This window comes from Scylla paramamosain, chromosome 2, assembly GCF_035594125.1.
Source record: "Scylla paramamosain isolate STU-SP2022 chromosome 2, ASM3559412v1, whole genome shotgun sequence".
Classification (NCBI taxonomy): domain Eukaryota; kingdom Metazoa; phylum Arthropoda; class Malacostraca; order Decapoda; family Portunidae; genus Scylla; species Scylla paramamosain.
In genome coordinates, this window is record NC_087152.1 from 18,529,086 (window position 1) to 18,550,000 (window position 20,915).

General features: G+C 35.8%; 1 protein-coding gene across 1 annotated transcript in view; it reads right to left on the reverse strand.

Annotated features, from left to right (window-relative positions):
* LOC135111436 (titin-like) overlaps window positions 1-20,915 on the reverse strand; it is a 119,251-nt gene that overhangs the window by 17,451 nt on the left and 80,885 nt on the right. The window contains 13 exon segments of the mRNA XM_064024728.1: window positions 4,688-4,726; window positions 5,467-6,257; window positions 6,260-6,617; window positions 7,417-8,978; window positions 9,719-9,824; window positions 10,432-10,588; window positions 10,979-11,124; window positions 11,668-12,055; window positions 13,163-13,359; window positions 14,580-14,723; window positions 15,559-15,795; window positions 16,320-16,451; window positions 17,252-17,413. Of these exon segments, the coding sequence (XP_063880798.1) occupies window positions 4,688-4,726; window positions 5,467-6,257; window positions 6,260-6,617; window positions 7,417-8,978; window positions 9,719-9,824; window positions 10,432-10,588; window positions 10,979-11,124; window positions 11,668-12,055; window positions 13,163-13,359; window positions 14,580-14,723; window positions 15,559-15,795; window positions 16,320-16,451; window positions 17,252-17,413 (4,419 nt within the window).

Here is a 20,915-nt window from a genome sequence, read left to right on the forward strand (position 1 = left end):
ACTCTCCTTTCTTCTTCCCTGCATGTCTCTTCCTCCCATTGTTCCTTTCCTCTCCCTTCCTCTTTTGTCTGATCTCAAACTTCACCCCCTGTCACCTCCCCTCCCCCTTATCTGTCAGAGATAAGGGACAAGGGAGTGATACCTTGTTCTCTCTCTCCCCCTCATTCATTCAATATAATTTTCGCTTCATCCTTTCTCACTATCCTTTCTCACTCGTATGATTCCATTTTCATTCTCTATCAGTTTCATTCTATTTAGCAATTATCAGGATTGTTCTTACTTTCACAGAGAGAGAGAGAGAGAGAGAGAGAGGAGAGAGAGAGAGAGAGAGAGAGAGAGGAGAGAGAGAGAGAGAGAGAGAGAGAGAGAGAGAGAGAGAGAATTTTAGTGAAAAATAAAAACTGTGTACACTACAACTGTTGTCAAGACTCAAGACTGCAGGAACTTTCGATGACATATCATTTTGAGGTTGGTATTTATTTCCAGTGGTGTTTTGCATAAGATTGTAAGGTCATTGCTTTTGTATCTGGTGTATAAGATGGCCCACTTTTTTGTGTTGTTTTTAGGATGATTCAAGTTCCATCTTAAATGCCAAAATGTACCAGTACTTCATGTTTTCTTTTACTGTATTTTTTTCTATACCTATAATTTAGGTTATTTCCATTCAATTCTATGTTTAGGGTACAATATAAACTGATAAAAAAGCTAGAAGAGTTCAGATAGATGTGATAGCAGTGGAGCCATTTGGTTGAAATAAAGGAGGGAAAGAAGAAGAGGCAAAGTTATTGGAGATGTTTTTGGCTAGGTGCCAGAAGTCAAGAGGGGAGTTAGATCTTGAAAGATTTTGACACTTTCTATTAATGAAGGAGTTTTTGGCTAGTTGGAGAACGGACTTGGGATGATTCTGGGCAGAAATATAAAGTGCATGAGATTCTGGTGATGGAAAGCTGAAGTACCTTTTGTGGGCCACAAGAACAAGCTGTGTTAAACCAAGGTTTGGAAGGTTTGGGTCAAGAAAAAGAGTGAGGTATGTATGCCTCCATACCAGACACTATCACCTCTGTTATGCACTTGGCACTCAGAGACAGGTCTCTGTCATGGAAGCAGTAGTCATTCCGAGGAAAATCAGCAAAATACCTCCTCAGGTCCCCCAACTAGCAGAGGAAAAACACCAGAGGCACCTCCACATAGGGGGATCCTGAGGAGTGATTGGAGCGATAGGACAAGATACAGATAAGATATTGTGATCAGAGGAGCCCAACGGAGAAGAGAGGGTAACAGCATAAGCAGAAGGATTAAGGTTAGGAAACAGTCAAGAATGTTGGCCATATCTCCAAGATGGTCAGGAATACAAGTAGGGTGTTGCACCAATTGCTCTAGGTCATGGAGGATAGCAAAGTTGAAGGCTAGTTCACCAGGATGGTCAGTGATGGGAGAGGAAACCCAAAGCTGGTGGTGAACATTGAAGTCTCCAAGAATGGAGACCTCTGCAAAAGGCAAGAGAGTCAGAATGTGCTCCACTTTGGAAGTTGTGTAGTCAAAGAATTTCTTATAGTCGGAGATGTTAGGTGAGAGGTATACAGCACAGATAAATCTAGTTTGAGAGTGACTCTGTAGTCATAGCCAGATGGTGGAAAACCCAGAAGATTCAAGAATGTGGGCATGAGAGTAGGTTAAGTCATTGTGCACATAAACGCAACATCCAGCTTTGGATTGAAAATTATGATAGAGAAAGTAGGACGGAACAGAAAAGGGGCTACTGTCAGTTGCCTCAGACACCTGTGTTTCAGTGAGGAAAAGAAGATGAGGTTTATTAGAGGAGAGGTGATACAAATATGCACTTTGCAGTACTTTAGTTATTATCACCATCTTTCAAAAATGGTTGATTCTACATTAATATGAATCAGCTTTTGTGTTACTTGATGGCATCCTGCCAAGCTACACAGTGGGTTGAACATGTCTGTTCATTTCTTTGCTGTCTATGTGATGCCCTTATCTTCCTTAGTCTATCCACTTGTTCTCTACATTTCCTCCTTAGAATGCATAACAAACTTCATCCATTCCTTCATCTTCTCTCTCTACAAGACAAAATTGGTGCAATCAGTTTTGTTCTCATACTTCATTTTGTATTTGTTGATTTTCTCTCTCAACAGCATTGCACATCATCCTCACCAAGCTTTTCAGTATTATCCAACTTCTTGATGCTGTCAATCCTGGTGTGACATATTCTACCACCAACTTATACAACATTTCCCATGTGCAGGGAAAGCCCTCTCATTCATGAAGTGGGAATTATTTTGTACCCACTCATAAATTCTGCATAAAGCACATATCCAAGGAAACAGTATTTGGTATGTACTAAAATTTCATTAAAATAAGTAAATAAAATATACAAAAATAAACCCTTGACTCGAGTGTTTAATTTGTACTGGACTTACTTAAAATTTTAAACTTCCCACATATCAAACTATCTTCTATGCAATCTATGCAATCAGTCAGCATTACACACCATTCATAAAAAGGAAGTATCAGTTACATCTCTCTCATATGCTGCATACAGTTAAACAAAACTCCTTGACACATTGCACATCTTTATCATAATTTTACTTTTATATATGTTTCAACCTTGAAATTTCATCCACTCTTGTCACCTACTGAAAATTTTCATATTTTCCAATCTAAAGAGTAATCAAGACCAAATTTTCAGTGTACAATGGTTCATGGGGCAGTCCAGTACTTTTAAGTCTCACAATGATATTCTTAGTACTTTTACATGAAAAGTTAATTCAACAGTGATCCTTTATCCACATAAATTCCAAACTACATTTTCCAGGCTACTTATTCATATGTTTGCAATAGTGTAAATTGCAATAATGAAACACTTCATACCACTTATATTTCTGCTGTCAGTTTAGGCCATACTGGAACTAATCATCTGATTTACACAAAGGTATGGTTTCATCTGACTTGAGACTTCACCTGTGGTTATCATCATCATAATTGTCACCATCATCAACATCCTATTTTTCTTTGCTGTTATCTTCTTTGGCCTATATTAGGAATCTGCATGAAAATTATGTAGTTGTTTCCAGAAGCAGAACATTTTTATTTTTAATTAGATTAAATACCTGCATGGTTTCATAATACCAGAATCATATCTACTTCTCTTGAATGGCCAATGGCTTCATGAGAATACTAGAATGACAAAATCCTTATAATTGCTGGAGCCCAACAGAAAGAAAAGTCTAACAAATTAAGTTGAAAGATTATATGTTGAGAATAGTTCTTGAATGTTTCCAAGGAAGTCTGGAATACATGTATACTACTACACAAGATGCTGCAGGTTAATGAAATGAGCATGGTTGAAGGTTTGTTTGCAAGGGTATCTAGTGGAAAAGACAACAGCAAAGGGTGGCACTGAATGTCAGCCCTTCCTACAATAGTGATTTTGCTAAAGACAAATATAAAACTGGTTGAAATGTATCTACTGGGAAAGGGATATTCAAATGTCAGCTAGCTGATGAAAAATTATCAAGACTAAAGGTTATAAGATTAGGGATAAGTTTAATAATTGTGTACACAAGTGCAACAGCCAGTCTTGGATGAGAACAAAGAGTTGAGGAAATAATAATATGGACAACCTCTACTAACTTAAGATGCCTGATGAAGAAAAGTTTAAAAAAATATAAAAAAAATAGTGAAAATGTTTGTGATACCAGTTAAAGTCATCCTTTTATGCAAAATCCAACCTGGGAATATTTCTGGTTCCCTCTTTAGATATGGCAATTTGAAGCACAGGTAATTAATATTATATACTTTAAGTAATCTTAAAATTTAGACATTTGCAATATGCTTTTAATATAATATGAAGCTACTTTCTAAGGTAAGACAATTATTCTGTGGTTTTATTGAAACCCTCCACAGTTTATCCCAATCTGTGTCTGTTTTGCTACCATAATGGCAGGTAACTTGCTACCTGCTCCTAATAAAATGTCAGATTCTTTGGAAAAGCCTAAATGTGAGTGCTGACATAATTATGCTCCTTTATTATTTTAAACTGATTAATTAGTGTTCCTGAAAAGAAGTAAATATAATTTCAAAAACCATATGACAGTTGTTCTGAGCAAAAATATTACTTTGTATAAAGACAATCCTTTGTAGCAAAAGAAAAAAAAGTACAAGAATTCTGATGAAAGGTTTATGAATCTGAATCCAGGATTGACAGTCACATGAACAATGATTAACAATAGAAGAGTGTAGACCCACATTACTCTAATCTTGTGATGTGAACTGCAAGCTACTTAATCAAATTGGTGCACATTAAGTATATGAATTGCTTAAGGCACCTAATTTCCTCTTGAGTGACCTTTACAGTCCCTATGCTGGGTGTGTCTACCCATCATGACTAAATTGGTTATGGTGCTACACTCAAACACAAACACACTGATAAAGAGTGGAAAGATGTTACTAGTCATGCTAACTGTTGGTAACTAATGTCAAGAGTAATAGCCCCCTTGTTTGGTGAAGAAGAATAGTGCTTCACCAAATGTTCCCCTTCAACCATCTATTGACCATTATTCTCATCAACATCAATTCATGTCTTGTGAATACTATATAGGGCATCTTACAGCCTCATAAATTGTGGAAGTTGAAGGAAGATAATGGTCATGATAGATACAACTCTTACCATCCTGCAGTCCACAACCGTGTATCCTTGGTCTCTCATCTAGTGTGAAAAATTAGAAAATTCAATCATGTATGCAACTTGAAAAGAAATAGTGAAAAGAATGGTCATGTAAAAAATTCTTTCAATATTTCTCATTATAATTCATGATGACTAGGAAGTCTATGTGAGTCCAGTGAAGTCCTCTATTTCAAGTAAGTGTCATGACTGTCTCATATCCTCAAGTACAGAGTTAGTTATTAAACAAAAAGAAGTATTTATGTAGACGTATATAGGTCCAGATATTGCACTGTATAATCATCAGTCTTAATCAGGCCTAGTATAACAAACTGGAAAAAAAGAGAAAACAGATAGTAGCAAAGAAGCAATTATATCTCTACCTTCAAACACACACTTCATTGTATTTAGTAAAGATACTGAAGAAAACAGAGCATATATATGAATAGCAATAGCAGTGCTATTACCTCCATGTATAAAACTGTGATGACCAGAATTGGTAAAAAATAAAAAGATAAGATTGCATAAAATGTCCTATTTATGAAAACTTAAAATCTGCTATTTTCATCTTCAAACATACTTCATTACATTTGCTTACATGCAGAGTAAAGATAGGTAGTTAAAAAAAATGTTAAGAAAATTATACATGTAACTTCTATTTAGAAAGATATCTCAGGCAAATACTCTATCACCAACAAGTATGCTAAAAACAAAGTAAATAGTCAAGGCCTGATGTAAGATGTCAATGAAAGACTAGATACCACATGATTACCAAATTTACATACCTTCATTTTCTTCCAAATTGGTTCATCTTCCAGCTTTTCATCTAATTTCTCATACCATGGTGTTTCTGGTGGTTTCTCTGGAGAGATTGGTGGTTCTGGAGATACTGGAGGTTCTGGACTACCTGGTGGCAGAAGTGAAGGTGGAGGTTCATCCAAAGGACATGGCTCACCAACATCCACATCTCCCTCATCCTCTACATTGATGATTTCTGAGTCTTCCATTTCTTTAGGACTACCCATTAAGTCATCTGGCATCTTTTTGGGCCCAGCAGATGACAGCTTTGGAGTGCCAAAAGCTTTGAACCAGGCACTTAAGTTGGGAGTCGCTCTTTCCTGTTTTATCTCTGGTGCCCGAGGAGTTGGGGGAGGTTCTTCACATATTCTTTCACTAAAATCCTCCACCTCAGGAATTTCATCCTTCTCATCTTCTTCTCTTACAGATGGAGCTTCTTCTTTCTCAGGCACTTTCTCCCATCTGTTCTCAAAAGGGCTGTCCCATTTTTCCTTTGGTTCCCATTTCTCCTCATCATCTGTACTGTTGGCTTCGTGGGTTGATTTCATACCTGTGCCAATATCCCCTGAGCGAATAATGCTGCCTAAGCTGAGTTTAGGACTGTCTCCCACTTCACTGTTGGGAACAAGGCCTATACGTGATTCTTTGGCTTTTGCTATGAGTGTGGTTAATTTTGAGTCTTCTTGCTTATTAATCTTTCCAAAAGGATTACTTTTTGTCTTAGGCTTTCCTTCTGTAGATGTTTTTGTTTCCTTTTTAACAACACCTTCTTTTTTGCTATGTCCTTGGACTTGATTATGGCTCCTGGTTTTATTCTTCCATCCTTTATGTCTTTGAACAGTTCCTTAGTGTTATCTAAATTGTCCTTGTCATTTTCAGTTTTCTTTTCCTTCTTTATTTTCTTCTTCTTTGGTTCTTCACCTTCTCCATCACTATTTTTTCTTTTCTTCTTTTTATGAGCTTTCTTGTCTTTATCCTTTGGTTCATCCATCATCAGTTTTCTTCTATACTCAGCCTCAATTTTATAAGCAATAGCCTCAAATTCCTCAGCAGTGACCTTGCGGGAGGGAGAGTTACTGGCAGAGGAATATTCACTGATGCGAGGAACATTAGACTCATCAAGCATTGTTGTTATGTCCTGTGGGATGAGAAGAATGGCTGTTAAAACCTTTCCAAACAACATTACACACACACACACACACACACACACACACACACACACACACACACACATATATATATATATATATATATATATATATATATATATATATATATATATATATATATATATATATATATATATATATATATATATATAGGCTATATGCTTAGGCATCATAGTGTTTACTATATATGGTGTACTGTAATGGATGATAGGACTGATACATCAAAATTCAAATTCCTACCTACTGTCAAAAATTTCTCTGTTGACCTAAGAGAGATGTTAATTCTGTGCTCTCTCTCTCTCTCTCTCTCTCTCTCTCTCTCTCTCTCTCTCTCTCTCTCTCTCTCTCTCTCTCTCTCTCTCTCTCTCTCTCTCTCTCTCTCTCTCTGATGTCTTGCTCCCTCTAGGAGAATACCCCAAGAAGGTTGCCCATGGACAGCAGCCTCCATTTTTCCCTAACCAAAACATTTCCTCTTTGCTTGTTCAAGTGCTTGGTCTTTATTAAAACCTCCTTCACATATGTACTCTTTGATCCTATTCTCCCACCTTTCAAGTGGCCTTTCTCTCCTAATTGTTAATACTGCATCTCTCATGCACACTTTCATCATTTTATGTCAAAGGCAATTTATTTTCAAGAGTTTTTTTTATAAGCATGTAAAATACAGACCTGATTTTGATCACAAATTCTACAAGATAATGAAGCAACTAACATAGAACAGAACTCAATGCAAATTTCTTCAGGGCTTAACGAACAGATACAAAAACTGACCTTCAGAGTCTGCTCAGTTGCTGCAGAAAGAGCATCAATTGCTGCCATGTTCTTTGCTGGAATCTTCTTCTTTTTGCTGTTTTTCTTCTTTCCTTCTTTCTTTCCTTCCTTAACTTTTCCCTCTTTGCGTCGTTCCTGCTTGTCATGGTGTTTTCCATGTTTCTCATGCTTTCCACGATGCTTTATCTTCTTCTTCTTCTTTACTGCTGCTTCTTCCTTCACCTTAGTAATGGGAGGAACTGGTGCTTCCTCCTCTACAGCCTTCTCCCCAGGGTCCTCTTCTTCAGAGTAGTCATAAACATCTTCAACTTTCAATATCTTTTTGGAGTCTTTCTCAGCAGCATGCTTATTCTTCTTTTTATGGTGTTTTCCATCCTTGTTTTTGTTCTTATGGTGATGGTGATGGTGATGATGATGATGGTGATGATGATGATGGTGCTTGTCGTGCTTTTCACCATGCTTGTGTTTTTTCTTGTCCTTCTCTTTTCCACTACTTCCTCCATTCTTTTTCCGGCTAGATTTTCCCAAGTGACTGTGTTTCACCTTCTCATCATCACCATCTACTGCTATTGTCACTGCCTTCCCTTCCCCTTCTTCCTCATCATCATCAATATCATCAATTTCCCCAAAGAGTTCACTATGCCTCTCACTCAAATAGTCAGTAGTCCTCTCCTCCTCCTCTTCTTCCTCCTCTTCCTCCTCCTCCTCCTCCTCTTCCTCCTCCTCTTCCTCTTCCTTCCCTTCCTCTTCCCTGCACTCCATTTCCACCTCCCTTGCATCATTAGCATCATCATCATCATCACTGTGGTAGTCATTGTTGTTATAGTACATGCATACATCTGGTTCCATGTCATCATCATCATCATCATCATCATCAGCATGGTCACTCAACAAAGGCTTCTTAATGTTTTCTTCTTTCCTATTTCTTCCAGTTTTGTTCTTTGGCACTTTTTTCTCTTCCTTCTCCACTAAAGTTGTTGCCACCTGCACCTCATCTTCTTCCTCCTCCTCACCATGAGACTCATCAATAAAAGAGGAAGGTTCATGTGTTTCTTCCACTCCATCCATCTCCTCTTCATCCTCCTCAGGATAGGGATCTTCTCTTACTAACAATGGAGGTTCTGGAAAATCATCTTCATCATCATCATCGTCATCATCTTCTCTTGCCATTTCATCATTATCCTCACCAAATACAGGTCCATCAATCTTTGGTTTGTCTTTGTTCTTTGTCTTCTCTCTGTCTTTTTCTTTATTAAACTTGTTTTTCTTCCACTCTTTGTCTTTTTCAGGTGTAATGTTCCCATCCTCTTTATGTTTCTCTTTTGGCTTTCTTCCTACTTTCTTCTTCTTGCGTCCTCTCTTCTTTGCTAAAATTTTTCCACTATCTATTCGTGTATTTTCTTTTTCATCACTATTACTTCTCCTCTTATTCTTTCTCTTTGCTGATTGCTGGTAACTCATATCTATGTACATTTCCTCATCAGAAGAGAGGTCTGCCTCAAGGTACTTTGCCTTGAGTTTTGCAAACACTTTCTCTAGAGTGTAAGCCATGTGTGTGTATTCTGTAAAAACAAGAACAAAATTAATAACAAGGTACATACATATATATGTACCTACTAATAGTAATTCCCTCTTTCATTGATTATTCCCTACAAACTGAAGTAAACAAAAACAAAATTGATAACAAACATACACACCTAATCTATTTGCATACATGTAACTCATCATTCACAATCTCAATAAGTATTTCCTGCAAATCAATGTACATATATGATACAGATTCACAGGAGAGCAGCTAAATGCTTCAACAGGAATGGCCATGAATGAAGGATTCATTCCAAAACTATATTAAAAAGGCTAAAATTTGTTGGTTCACAAAAAATAAAAATAAATAATAATAATAACAATAATAAAGAAATAAGCGAATAAATAAATATAAATGAACAAATAAATAAAACAAAATAATAATGATTATGACTAAAAACCAATAATAACAACAATAATAATAATAATAATAATAATAATAATAATAATAATAATAATAATAATAATAACAGACTATTAGCTTGGATAGAGACAAATAATAGCAATATTTATATTTAGACAGCTCAGACAGAGTTTGCACTTGCTGACCTGGAAGAGTCTAGCAACATACTAAAAACAATGGCATGAATCCAAAATTATTGAGAAAATGACTGCCTTATTCTTGTACAAATGTCAAGAAAAATAAACATATGTTTAAGAATTAGTGCAAGAATAAATGGCAAAGAGAACAAATTTTAAACAGAGAAAAAATACTTACCACTCTCTGGCCCATTATAAAGCTTACAATTATCCATCATAAGCTTAAAGTCTCCCTCAAACATGGCCAGGTTAGAGTAATAACCTGCATCCAGACGCTCCTCCATCTGATGGTTGCAAATTAATAAATGACATTAACACACAAACATTTCCTGATTTAAAATAAATGTAGCTCTGTCAACCATAACACAGAACAATATCAACAGTATCAAATATTTCCTTATATTAACTTCTGTTCAACACTGTACCTCTAACAATGGTAATATAGAATGAGAAGGCATTTAGAGTCAAAATACTCAAAAGTATCTTCACATAAGAAATTAGAGGAGAATGAGGATTGTGGCATACAAGGAGAGAATGCATGGATAGGAATAAGCTCTTCTGTTGCAGTCATTCTCTTGGAGAAGTTATCAGGAAATTATATCAGATATCAACATATAAATAGATTCACATATCAAATTTATGAGTACTGTATAAAACTTTCACTGAAGATTCTACAAAGACGACTTTTATGGCATTATTTTGGCATGAACATCTCATTTGCTCAAAACATTTAACTTTCTTATCAACAACTACGTAAAAAGTTTGTTGTATGAATCATGAAAAAACTGATACAACGATATCCATACATAACAAAAGACCTTATCACTGCTACCTAAAGAGTCATCTTCAAATATCATCACTAAACAAGTCAATCCAAGCAGACACACTGACCCGGGAGATGTGCATTGGTCTGCGGATGACTGCATAGTAGTTGGGGGCATACTCTTCTTCCACTGGGTCATGGAAGGGCCAGGCGTCCTCATGGTCCCGCAGATGCTCAAGAACTTTGTACATCCCTGTCCTAAGGTCGTCTTCTGTTTGCAAGACCCTAAAAAGACAGATATTACAATGTAGTATGCAATGAAAAGAAGTAAAAGAACAAAAGAATGTCAGGCACATATAAATTATAAGCATAAATATATCAAGTGGATATTGATAAATTTTTACACTTACTCATATTAACTATTTTGGATACTATTCTATCGCTTTCTTTCCATGATTTTATCTGCTTTGGGAAATTAAATCATGATAATGACTCAGTGAATGACTGTATGTGCCCAGTTCTACATTTTAACTTTATTTCTTCTCACTACCAAGTTGAGAATTTCAAGCATGAACCGTATCTCATTTTAGTGTATGATATGATATTATCATAGAAACCAAGAAAGTTGCTCCTGAGTGAGTGACAAGGCAGTCACCACTCATCTGTACCACTTACATGTGGGCACTCTTGACCTTTTTCTTAGTAGGTGGAGAGGTAACAGAATTGACATTGGTGACTGCTGGTTCAGGCACCACAGCTGCATTATTCAGAGAAAATGCTACTGATGATAAGGAGTTGTTAGTTTTGCGTCCACTGTACACCTGAAAAGAGAAATTTTGGTTCACTTGATGAGCAAATTTTACTCAAGCTTTCCCATGTCTCAAAACATTATTTTGAGTATATTTGAGTAATTAATAGTGATTAATTACAGGTTAGCTTGCTTTGTTCTAGGCATTCATATGAAAATGCTGAGGAAAGATAGTAAGATTAAGGTGGACTCATAACCAGTCATATATCTACTTCTCTATTCATACAGAGAGAGAGAGAGAGAGAGAGAGAGAGAGAGAGAGAGAGAGAGAGAGAGAGAGAGAGAGAGAGAGAGAGAGAGAGAGAGAGAGAGAGAGAGAGAGAGAGAGAGAGAGAGAGAGAGAGATGAAACCCCATTCATAAAACCTTTCAGCATTAAGTGGTTGACTGACACTACTATACTAAAATTTTCAGACACCATGGTAAGGAAATTTCACTTCAAGTCATACTTCAATATTTTTCCCAAGATCGACCTACAGCTCAAAGTACAAAATATACACAAATCCACATCTAGATAAAGATACATATCTGCATCACCCTAAATAATAGAGTTTTACCTGAGGTTTTGAAGTCTCCTTTTCAGTCTCTTCATCAGTAAATTCCTCTTTAGTGACCAACTTTTGTGAGACAGATTTCCTCGGACTTCCAGGTTTTCTGCCTCGTCCTGGTTTCCTTCCTCTACTAACTTTAGCCTTCTCTTCTGGATCATCAGTGCTGTTTTTCCTTGGACGTCCACCCTTTAACTTTTTCACTGGCTCCTCCCAAATCTCATTGTGATCTGATGCATCATTAATTTCATACAGGTCCAACGAACACTCAAGTTTGTCCCGAATCTTAAGGTCCTGACCTTCACTCTTTTTCCTTTCCCGAGGTAATTTGTTTAGCTTTGGTGGTGAGGCTTTCTCTTGTATCACTTCTTCCTTTAGAACCTCTCGTATGGCTTTCCTGTAAGACAGTTACCGATCTGAATTGGATGCCTAAGGTAAAAGAAACATCATAGGAAGTGGTGAACAGTAATGGCAGTAAGTAACAGATATTGAAAAGAGAAAACATCATGCAATCATGCAATATTGTGGAAATTAAGTAAGTAGCCTTATAGTGGAATGACCAGTACACTTCAGTCTGGAATGACAGGTCTGCAGTTTGAATACTGACAAAAGAAAGGGAAAAAATCCATTTTTGTTCTTGGCTGATGTTCAATGCCAACTCTTCTTTCATATGCAATATGAGATGACTAATAGGGCAGTCTAGGCTGACCAAATATCACTTAAGCCTTGATCATCTGGTCATAAATGATATTGTGCCAGACTCATATGTTCACCTAGTGTCATGATAGGAATTTAATCACCAATAACACTCTATTATGGCCAACTTGTGCCACACTCAGATCAATTTCCTAGTACTTCCATAATGATCCAAAGTTAGGCATGACACCAGTGAGCAGCAGTGAAGATCCTAAAATAAGGAAACACTGTATGATCTCAATCCACTTGTGTCTGGGTCACCACCTTGGCCTAATTGGGAACATGTCAAACTCACAATTACAGTCAGTGTTCTGGTCAAGGTTTGAATCCCTGCCAATGCACCTCTCGTGACAAATTTATCCAAACTTCACATAATTTCTCACTGTTTTCATGATGCTCCAAAGCTGGTCATGACAAATAATAATCTGAAATTCTAAAAGAATAGCTCATGACTGGAAAGTGTAAAAAATAAATAAATAAATAAATAAATAAATAAAATAAATAAATACTGTATCATTACTACTTGATTCATGTCAGCAAAAAAACCAGCAAGATATTTATCCATCCTTCCATTTTGATATCTATTCCTGCTAAATGCCTGAAAAGCATTTAGCAGGAATAGGTATATGGAAGATCATTTATATACATGGAAGATCATTTAATTATTTCTGTCATTAAAGCTCATCCTTACCTAGATTTTAATATTTTATTATTCATGAGTGTCTCATACTAGGAAGATCACTCAAGAAAAATAAGCTACTAGGCTGGGGATTGAAGCAATCCACACCTTTATAGTCACAAAACTTACCTCTCAACCTTTTCTGTAGATACGGATTCTTCCTCTTTCTTCTTCTTTTTCTTCTCTTCTTCAACTTGCCTCCTTTTTTCTTGCTCTACAATTTCAATTGCCATCTTCTTCTCTTCTTCTTCTTTCTTTTCTCTCAACTTCTGAACACGACCTGAAGATCTTCTTGGGGCAAATTCCATCATGCGTTTCCTCTGAATCTGTTGAAAATGGTGCAATCAGTACAAGTTCTGATAGTCTTGACTAATAATGCAATTACCACCATGTTTTAAAACAATGAGGTTAGCCATGAGAAGGAGCAGCCATTGATGAAAGCTTGGACCTTGACAGGACACTCAACATGTATAACATCTTATTAATCATGTCATAATAATCACCCTTCTCGAAAAGGAGTTTAGCTGACCTTGACTATCCCACTCCTACAATAACAAATCAATTCAGTAGTACTTGTACTACCTCCACCTCTGTATTTTCACTCTCACAATGAGACAAAGAAGAAGCTAAGCTTTGTATAAAGGGAGATAAATACATGCAGAGACAGACAGACATAGATGGTACAGGGTGCAACAACATGTCTTAGCTAATATTCTCAAAAAAAAAAAAAAAAAAAAAAAAAAAAAAAAAAATCCCAAACATCTACTCACCCTTCCTCTTTCCCTTTTTTTTCTGCTTTCCTGGTCAGCCCCTCAGCTCTCCTTTTCTCTCTCCTTTATTTTTTCCCTCCCTAATTTTGTGAATTAAAATGAAATGGAAACTACAAAATCACTCACACCTGCTCATCAACACAACTTAAACTAGTCATAACTGCAATCATAAAATCAAAACATAAACTGTATAATCAATCACTTGAAAGTCCATACAACTTAACTCTATTCTGCATATTTCTTGCTGGGTATAATGCACAATTTCTCAGACAATGCAATTTGCAATGCTTTTATGAACTTAGATACGGTTTATATTAAAAGAGCATAAATTACCCACATTCTTTAGTGTACATAATGCTTAGTTATGCAAAGAGACCATCAGTACCAGTAATGTGTGAACTGATCTCTTTTTCTATGTCTTTGTACTGATATCTCCACAGCAAAGCCGTAAAACTGTTGAGTTTCAAGGTATTTAAAAGAGAGTTAAATGAAATAACATCTCTGAAGCTGGATGATAAATATTGTGTCATTTGAGGCTTACAAAAGACTACTACCTCTCACACCAAGAAACTACTGTGGCCATCATCAAACTTGTGACCTCAAGACAGGACACTGTGTTCACTTTATCAACAATGATCTTGAGACTGGACTGTTTTTATTTTTGCAATAAACCTTCCCAAATTTCAAAGGACCCTGCCAAAGAGCCAGGCTCTGCCAACCACAAAATCTCTACCTACAATCCTACACCTGTGGCTATGCCAAGGCATTACACTTACTTTCTCTTTTTCTTGAAAAAGTCTAGGAATTTCGGGCAAGAAGTCCTCCCGAAGAGTCTGCAACAAGCTACGTTCAAGCTTGGAGGAGCATTCCTCAAACTTCTCTGCCAGCGAGTTCCAATCCTCCTCTGAGAAACACTGGACCTATGGACAAGGAAATGTCATTTGTCATTGCCTATGAAGCAAATAAAATAAATTCATGTTATCAAGTTATCACAACAATAAAAGCATAATGATAAAAAACTTAAGAGCTTTTCCATTTTGAACTGTCCCATATGATCAAAGACACCTGGATATCTGACACTGCAATGTATATCAGATATTTGACTCAATGGGGTAACCTTTGTTGCATTTAAGAAACTAAATTGTTGTTTGTGTAAGCTAAGCTGATCTAAAGGCCATACCCCTGAGCCTCTCCCAAAGCTCAGGCCACTTTCCAAAGTTTTTTTATATTTAGGATACCTATATCATTCATCTTATAAATCAATATTGCTCTAAGCTGGTATTTTAAAGTATAATTGCCAACAAAATAATATCAAAAGTATTCACCTTTCAGAAAATTTGTGGAAGTAAACAATATATATAATTTTCATATAATCACATTCATACAACTGCCAACAGTTAAATGGGTGTGATTTTGTAAATGATTCACAGTACTATTTGCTTCCACAAATTATCTGGAGGGTGAATACTTTTATATCATTATTGTTTTTGTATTAATATTTTTGAGCCTTGGGAGTGCACGAATCAACTATCCTGCTTAAAGGGAGGGAGAGGGCAGTGAGCGTGGCTACACCAGCCCAGCCTTAGCTTGCAACTATAAGCACAATTCATTTTGCACCCACCTAATGAACTAATACCTTGATTACCTTCCAGTATACTTCTTTTACAAGCTATCAGTGATATTTATAGTGTCTTTGAGTGAGTGAGTGACTATACAAAGCAGGAGGAAAGATGAACAGTTGTAACACAGCCATACCTGCCACACAGCCTTAAGTAAGTCGGTCTCCTCTTCACTTTCTTCATTTTTATGACCTTTTTTCTTACGTTTCTTTTTTCTTTTATCTTCTTTGTCTTTGTCCTTTGGTTTTCGTCTGTGTGGATGGTATAGGGAGTGGTCTTCCCTATACAGGCGGGTGCCGTAAAAATACCAATAAGTAGAGCCACTGTCATCATACCCAAGGGGCTCCACTCTTAAACTATCGGATTCTAAGTTCTGCAAAGAGACAAATATTCTAGTAAGATTAAGGAAATTACTGGGAACACTGAGCTCCTTATATCTGCAAAATATTCTGTAAAACACCTAGAATACACTGACTGAAATATATGATACAATACCAGATCATATCAAGAGATAGGATAGTCAACAATAAAGATTTCTAGCAGCTGTAGAAAGTAACTACTGAAGCTGGCTGATTAGAGGCTCATCTGTAATAATTTGATACTAATTTCATGAAATTAATGTAGAAAATAAGAAAAGGGGCCTTGCTTGGAAGGGTGCTCACACAAGTGACAATATGTATCCTCAACTTTAAATATTTCATTCTTACTGTGATGTTTTTCTTTTAGATGATGATAATAAAGAATTAGACGGCATAAAAATTCACAAGAATCACTGCATTTGAATTGGAGTTATGAGATTATTTACACTGGTTTCATGACATATAAATAAGTGCATGATAGCAATGATAATGATAAGAATAATAAGAATAATGTACATTATTCACAAATGAGACTTACTTTTAAGAGATCAAGAACATCTTCAGCTTCTAATCTAAAGTCACAAAGGGCATGAAGGATCTCCACTTTTCTCCGGAGGGGCAGCCATCGCATGTCTCCCTCCACAAACAAATTTTCTCGAGTAGGATCCTCCTGAAACAGTTCTGAAAATTTTAGCCTCTTCTTGACTACAAATAAATATATTATTAAATATAGAAGTTAAGGAATATAAAATTTTTCTTATATAATTCATCATAATCTATAATAAACCAATGCCAGAAAACTTATCAAAATCATAGCTTGTTTGAATGACAACAAATCAAAAAGACTACCAAATATAATGCTATAAATAAAAAATTTGGAAGGAGAGAGAGAGAGAGAGAGAGAGAGAGAGAGAGAGAGAGAGAGAGAGAGAGAGAGAGAGAGAGAGAGAGAGAGAGAGAGAATGAATCTAGTGCTCAAATTCACTATTTAAAAAAATAACAATAAAATAAAATAAAATAAAATAACAAGATAAATAAATAAATAATTAAATAAATGAATAAATAGGAATAAAGCAGGTTAATAAATCATGAAATACAATAATTAAAAGGAGATAATTTATGTGTAAAAAGATGGTACAAAAAATATACATGGCCTCATAAACACCTAAACATGTACAAATAGAGTCAAAACACCAGCAATAATATTAATACTACACTTGTAGAAACACTGTATGTACAGTAGTATTGCTCAGAAGTTGAGAGCTCCAATGGCTTCAGAAGGTCTTCAGAAGTTCTTTTGCACATATATGACACATAAAGACACAAGGATTATATATGTAATTTATAACAGCAACAGGCCTTTAGGCCTTCTCTATGCTGAAGATCTTACTACACTATAACTTTGGCATTTAAAAATATGTGGGAAATTATAAATATTTCTTAATATGGATGCAAGAAGGAAGAACATACCTGACATTTGTGTTTGAAAAGCTTTCTCAGGTAGCTCTGGTAGTTTGTGGCATTAACAGCCTTGCCTGGGAGGCAGCCCTGCACCAAGCGTACTGTCAGCTCCACCAAGAGTGGGCTCCCAGTGTCTTCCAGGCCATCAGTCAGCAGAGCCTCCTCAAGTTCCTGTAACATAGACATAGTAAGATAGATATACATAGACATAACATAGCCCTCTTACGCTCCTGTAAAAACATAATTAGCAGATGGATGGATATTATATTGACCAGAAATCTGTAAAAATTGTTAGATTATATTGCCTATAACTTTTAGACCGAAGTTTGTGGTGCAACACACTACACGGATCATCTACTGTATACTGGTGACAGAAACACACCTGCTGGTAAGTGCACATACAGCACACTTCTTGTCAAATTACAGCAACTGGTACATGCTCTAAATTTAATCTTCAGTGAGAGTTCAAGGTTATTTCACTTATGTATGTATTATATTTATATCATATTTGCAACTTTTAGGGGTAGCAGTGTGATAGAAAAAAAAAAAAAAAAAAAAAAAAAAAAAATATATATATATATATATATATATATATATATATATATATATATATATATATATATATATATATATATATATATATATATATATATATATATTAAAACTAAAGAAAACTAAATAAGAAATAATTTAGTTATAATATATATAGTACTGTGAATCGGGCATGACAGGCCTGTAACTTAAAAATATAAGGAACCTGTGGCCACCACCTTGACTGCCTCCTCAGATGAAGGCATTTCTATTGAAATTCATGCATCAGCGCTCTCTGAGTGGCAGGATGTAATAAGACACCTCTGTACGAATCTATAAATTCTTTTTATGACCAGATTATTATTTTTTTTTTCGCAAAGAAAAAAATAGTATTAATATTTGACAATAACACGTTCTAAATATAGTATATAGCATATGTTTTGTCTTAAACAATTTGTGATTGAACTGGAAAGAATACATACACCAATTTACAAGAGAAAGAAAAAAGTCACATCATAATTTGATTAAAAATATCGTATCCAGTGAAACTGACAATATTTTGGTATTAAAAAAAAAAAGATTGACTGCATTTTGTCCGTCAGTAATGTTGCTAAAATGAAACGTTTTGCCGCATTTTTTTTTTATTTACAATCTTTCTCTTTTCATAAAATCTTGCATTTGTTCTTTTTAATCCAATAAAATAACTTTGCAAGAGAACACACCTTATAATTTAATATATCGTATAATAATGAACATAAGAATATCCATAGCATATTAGTTGAATAACAGCACAAAATAAATAAATGAATAAATTGATATATAAACAAATAAATAAATACACAAATAAAAGAAGAGAAAAAAAAAAACATGCAAAACATGGAAACAAACAGTTGAAAACTAGTCAATAGTTCATAAAACATACAGTCAGAGAGCGATGATGCCTCAGTTAATGAATGAATACCTCGGCCACATTAGACAACTAAGATGGCGGTCGCGGCCTTCAAGATTCCTACCTGGCTACCAGAGAAAGCAAATCCATATACATATTCTATCAGTGATGACACGTACAGCTTAGGATGATGAGACAGACGGTGACAAGTTTAAGACTATAACGAGACATTTTCAAACAATATACAGACTATATCAGTCGAGTTCTTATGGATGTTTATTTATTTATTTATTTTTTTTTTTTTCTGTTTTCGCTGACGGTGCGGAATTTGCACCTATCAATAGAATCATAGCAACACTTCTGAAAACCACAATAACTTTCACTCGAGCGGATTGCGACAGTTGAAAGCAGCTACTTTCAACGCAAGAATATGCGGTCCCAACACAGCCCAAACTGAATATGATAAATAACCAGGTTTGATACACTACGATAAAGTCCCAGCGTCATTTGTGCCATGACACAGCGGCGCCAAGATAGCAATTCAGTCTGTCAAGGCTCTGAGATTTGGGGCGTTTTCTGAATCGTTAAGGAGTCAGCAGAAGGAAGCCATGAACTGTGGCGATGCTGTGGCAGAGGCGCAACTGTATGTTCGCTTTTTTGTGTGTGTGTTATAACGATGCCTTAAAGTCGCGGGAAACGTAACAGACCAATAAAACAAGTCAACGAGATCCGTAGAGTTTTCCAGCGCTGGACTCTGACTCCAACACCGTTTCCTCAAGTGAATAAATTTGTTATGACAAGCCATCCTTGTCAGACAAAACTGTTGCCCAAGTTATCTACCTCCTCTTCAACATCCCGAGTTATCGTGTGCATTCCTGTCTGTTACCAATTAACGAGACCAACTACAACCAAATGAATGTGGGTTGTCAGTGTAGGGAAAGTGTTGCAGAACAACAGGTATCACTACCAAACGCTACTTTTCTTCTGCTACTGTTACTACTACAACTGATGCTGCTGGTGCTGCTGCTGCTGCTGCTGGTGCTGCTACAGCCACTGTTTGTTACAACAACAGCAGCAACAACAACAACTACTACTACTACTACTACTACTACTACTACTACTACTACTACTATTACTACTAATACTAGTACTAACATCGCCGCCATAACCAGCACCATCATCATCGCCACCACCAGTACTATTACTGTTGGTACTACTAATAGCACCATCACCACCACTATGCTATATTACTTTATCATACTACTAGTATTACTACTACTACTATTAATAATAATAATAATAATAATAATAATAATAATAATAATAATAAGCAACAGGTACAGTAGTAGTAGTAGTAGTAGTAGTAGTAGTAGTGGTAGTTGCATTACTCTCACGTACATTTCCATCTAGTGCTACTCGTACTCTCACATTAGCAAGGCCGGTATTGTTCCCCAACAGTTCCCCATCAGTGTGGCAAGCTTCAGGAAAAATAAGTTCAAAACAAACTTATAAGGTTCATGGCATGCTGATTTGATAAATTATATTCTTAGACACTTTTACGTCTGGCAGCGCATGACACCAGCCTGGCTCTCGCACATGCGCGCATACTGGCACATTTCCTAGACATAGGGTGATACGCAATTACGTAGCTTGAGTTTGAGTCGAGTGTATCCATTGGAGACCTTATTCACAGATTTCTCATGCATTAAAAATTCTGGTCATGTCAAAACAGTGAATATTCCTCCCTCCCTTTTTATAAGGGGTTTAAATCCTATACTACTTAAATATAAGGGATTAGGCTACGAATACGACTTCTAAGATTAACAAGTTTTGCAACTAATGTCTTCTTCTTTCGGCTGCTCCCATTTAGGGGTTTTGCAACTAGTGTGCGCATACATATTGCAAGATTAATAATATTACTACAATTTACTGCCAGTATGACTTTTTTTTTCTTGTATGTGCACTGCCAGTGACTTTTTTTTTTTTTCTTGTATGTGTATGGACAGTATTACTATAATGCATAATACCGTACCATCCCCGAAAGAACTGAGTAGAGATTCAAACGTTCATGATATTGTTTGTATGTGGAGTTATAGCACTTCAGTAAATATTAAAACAGTGTCAGCTTTAAACTTCTTTCAGTTTTGTTCTAAAACATAATTAAAAGTGGTCATAGTTCGTTGATTTTGTTTATTTTTACTTATTCATTATTATTAATACTATTATTATTATTATCTACTTATCTATAATATT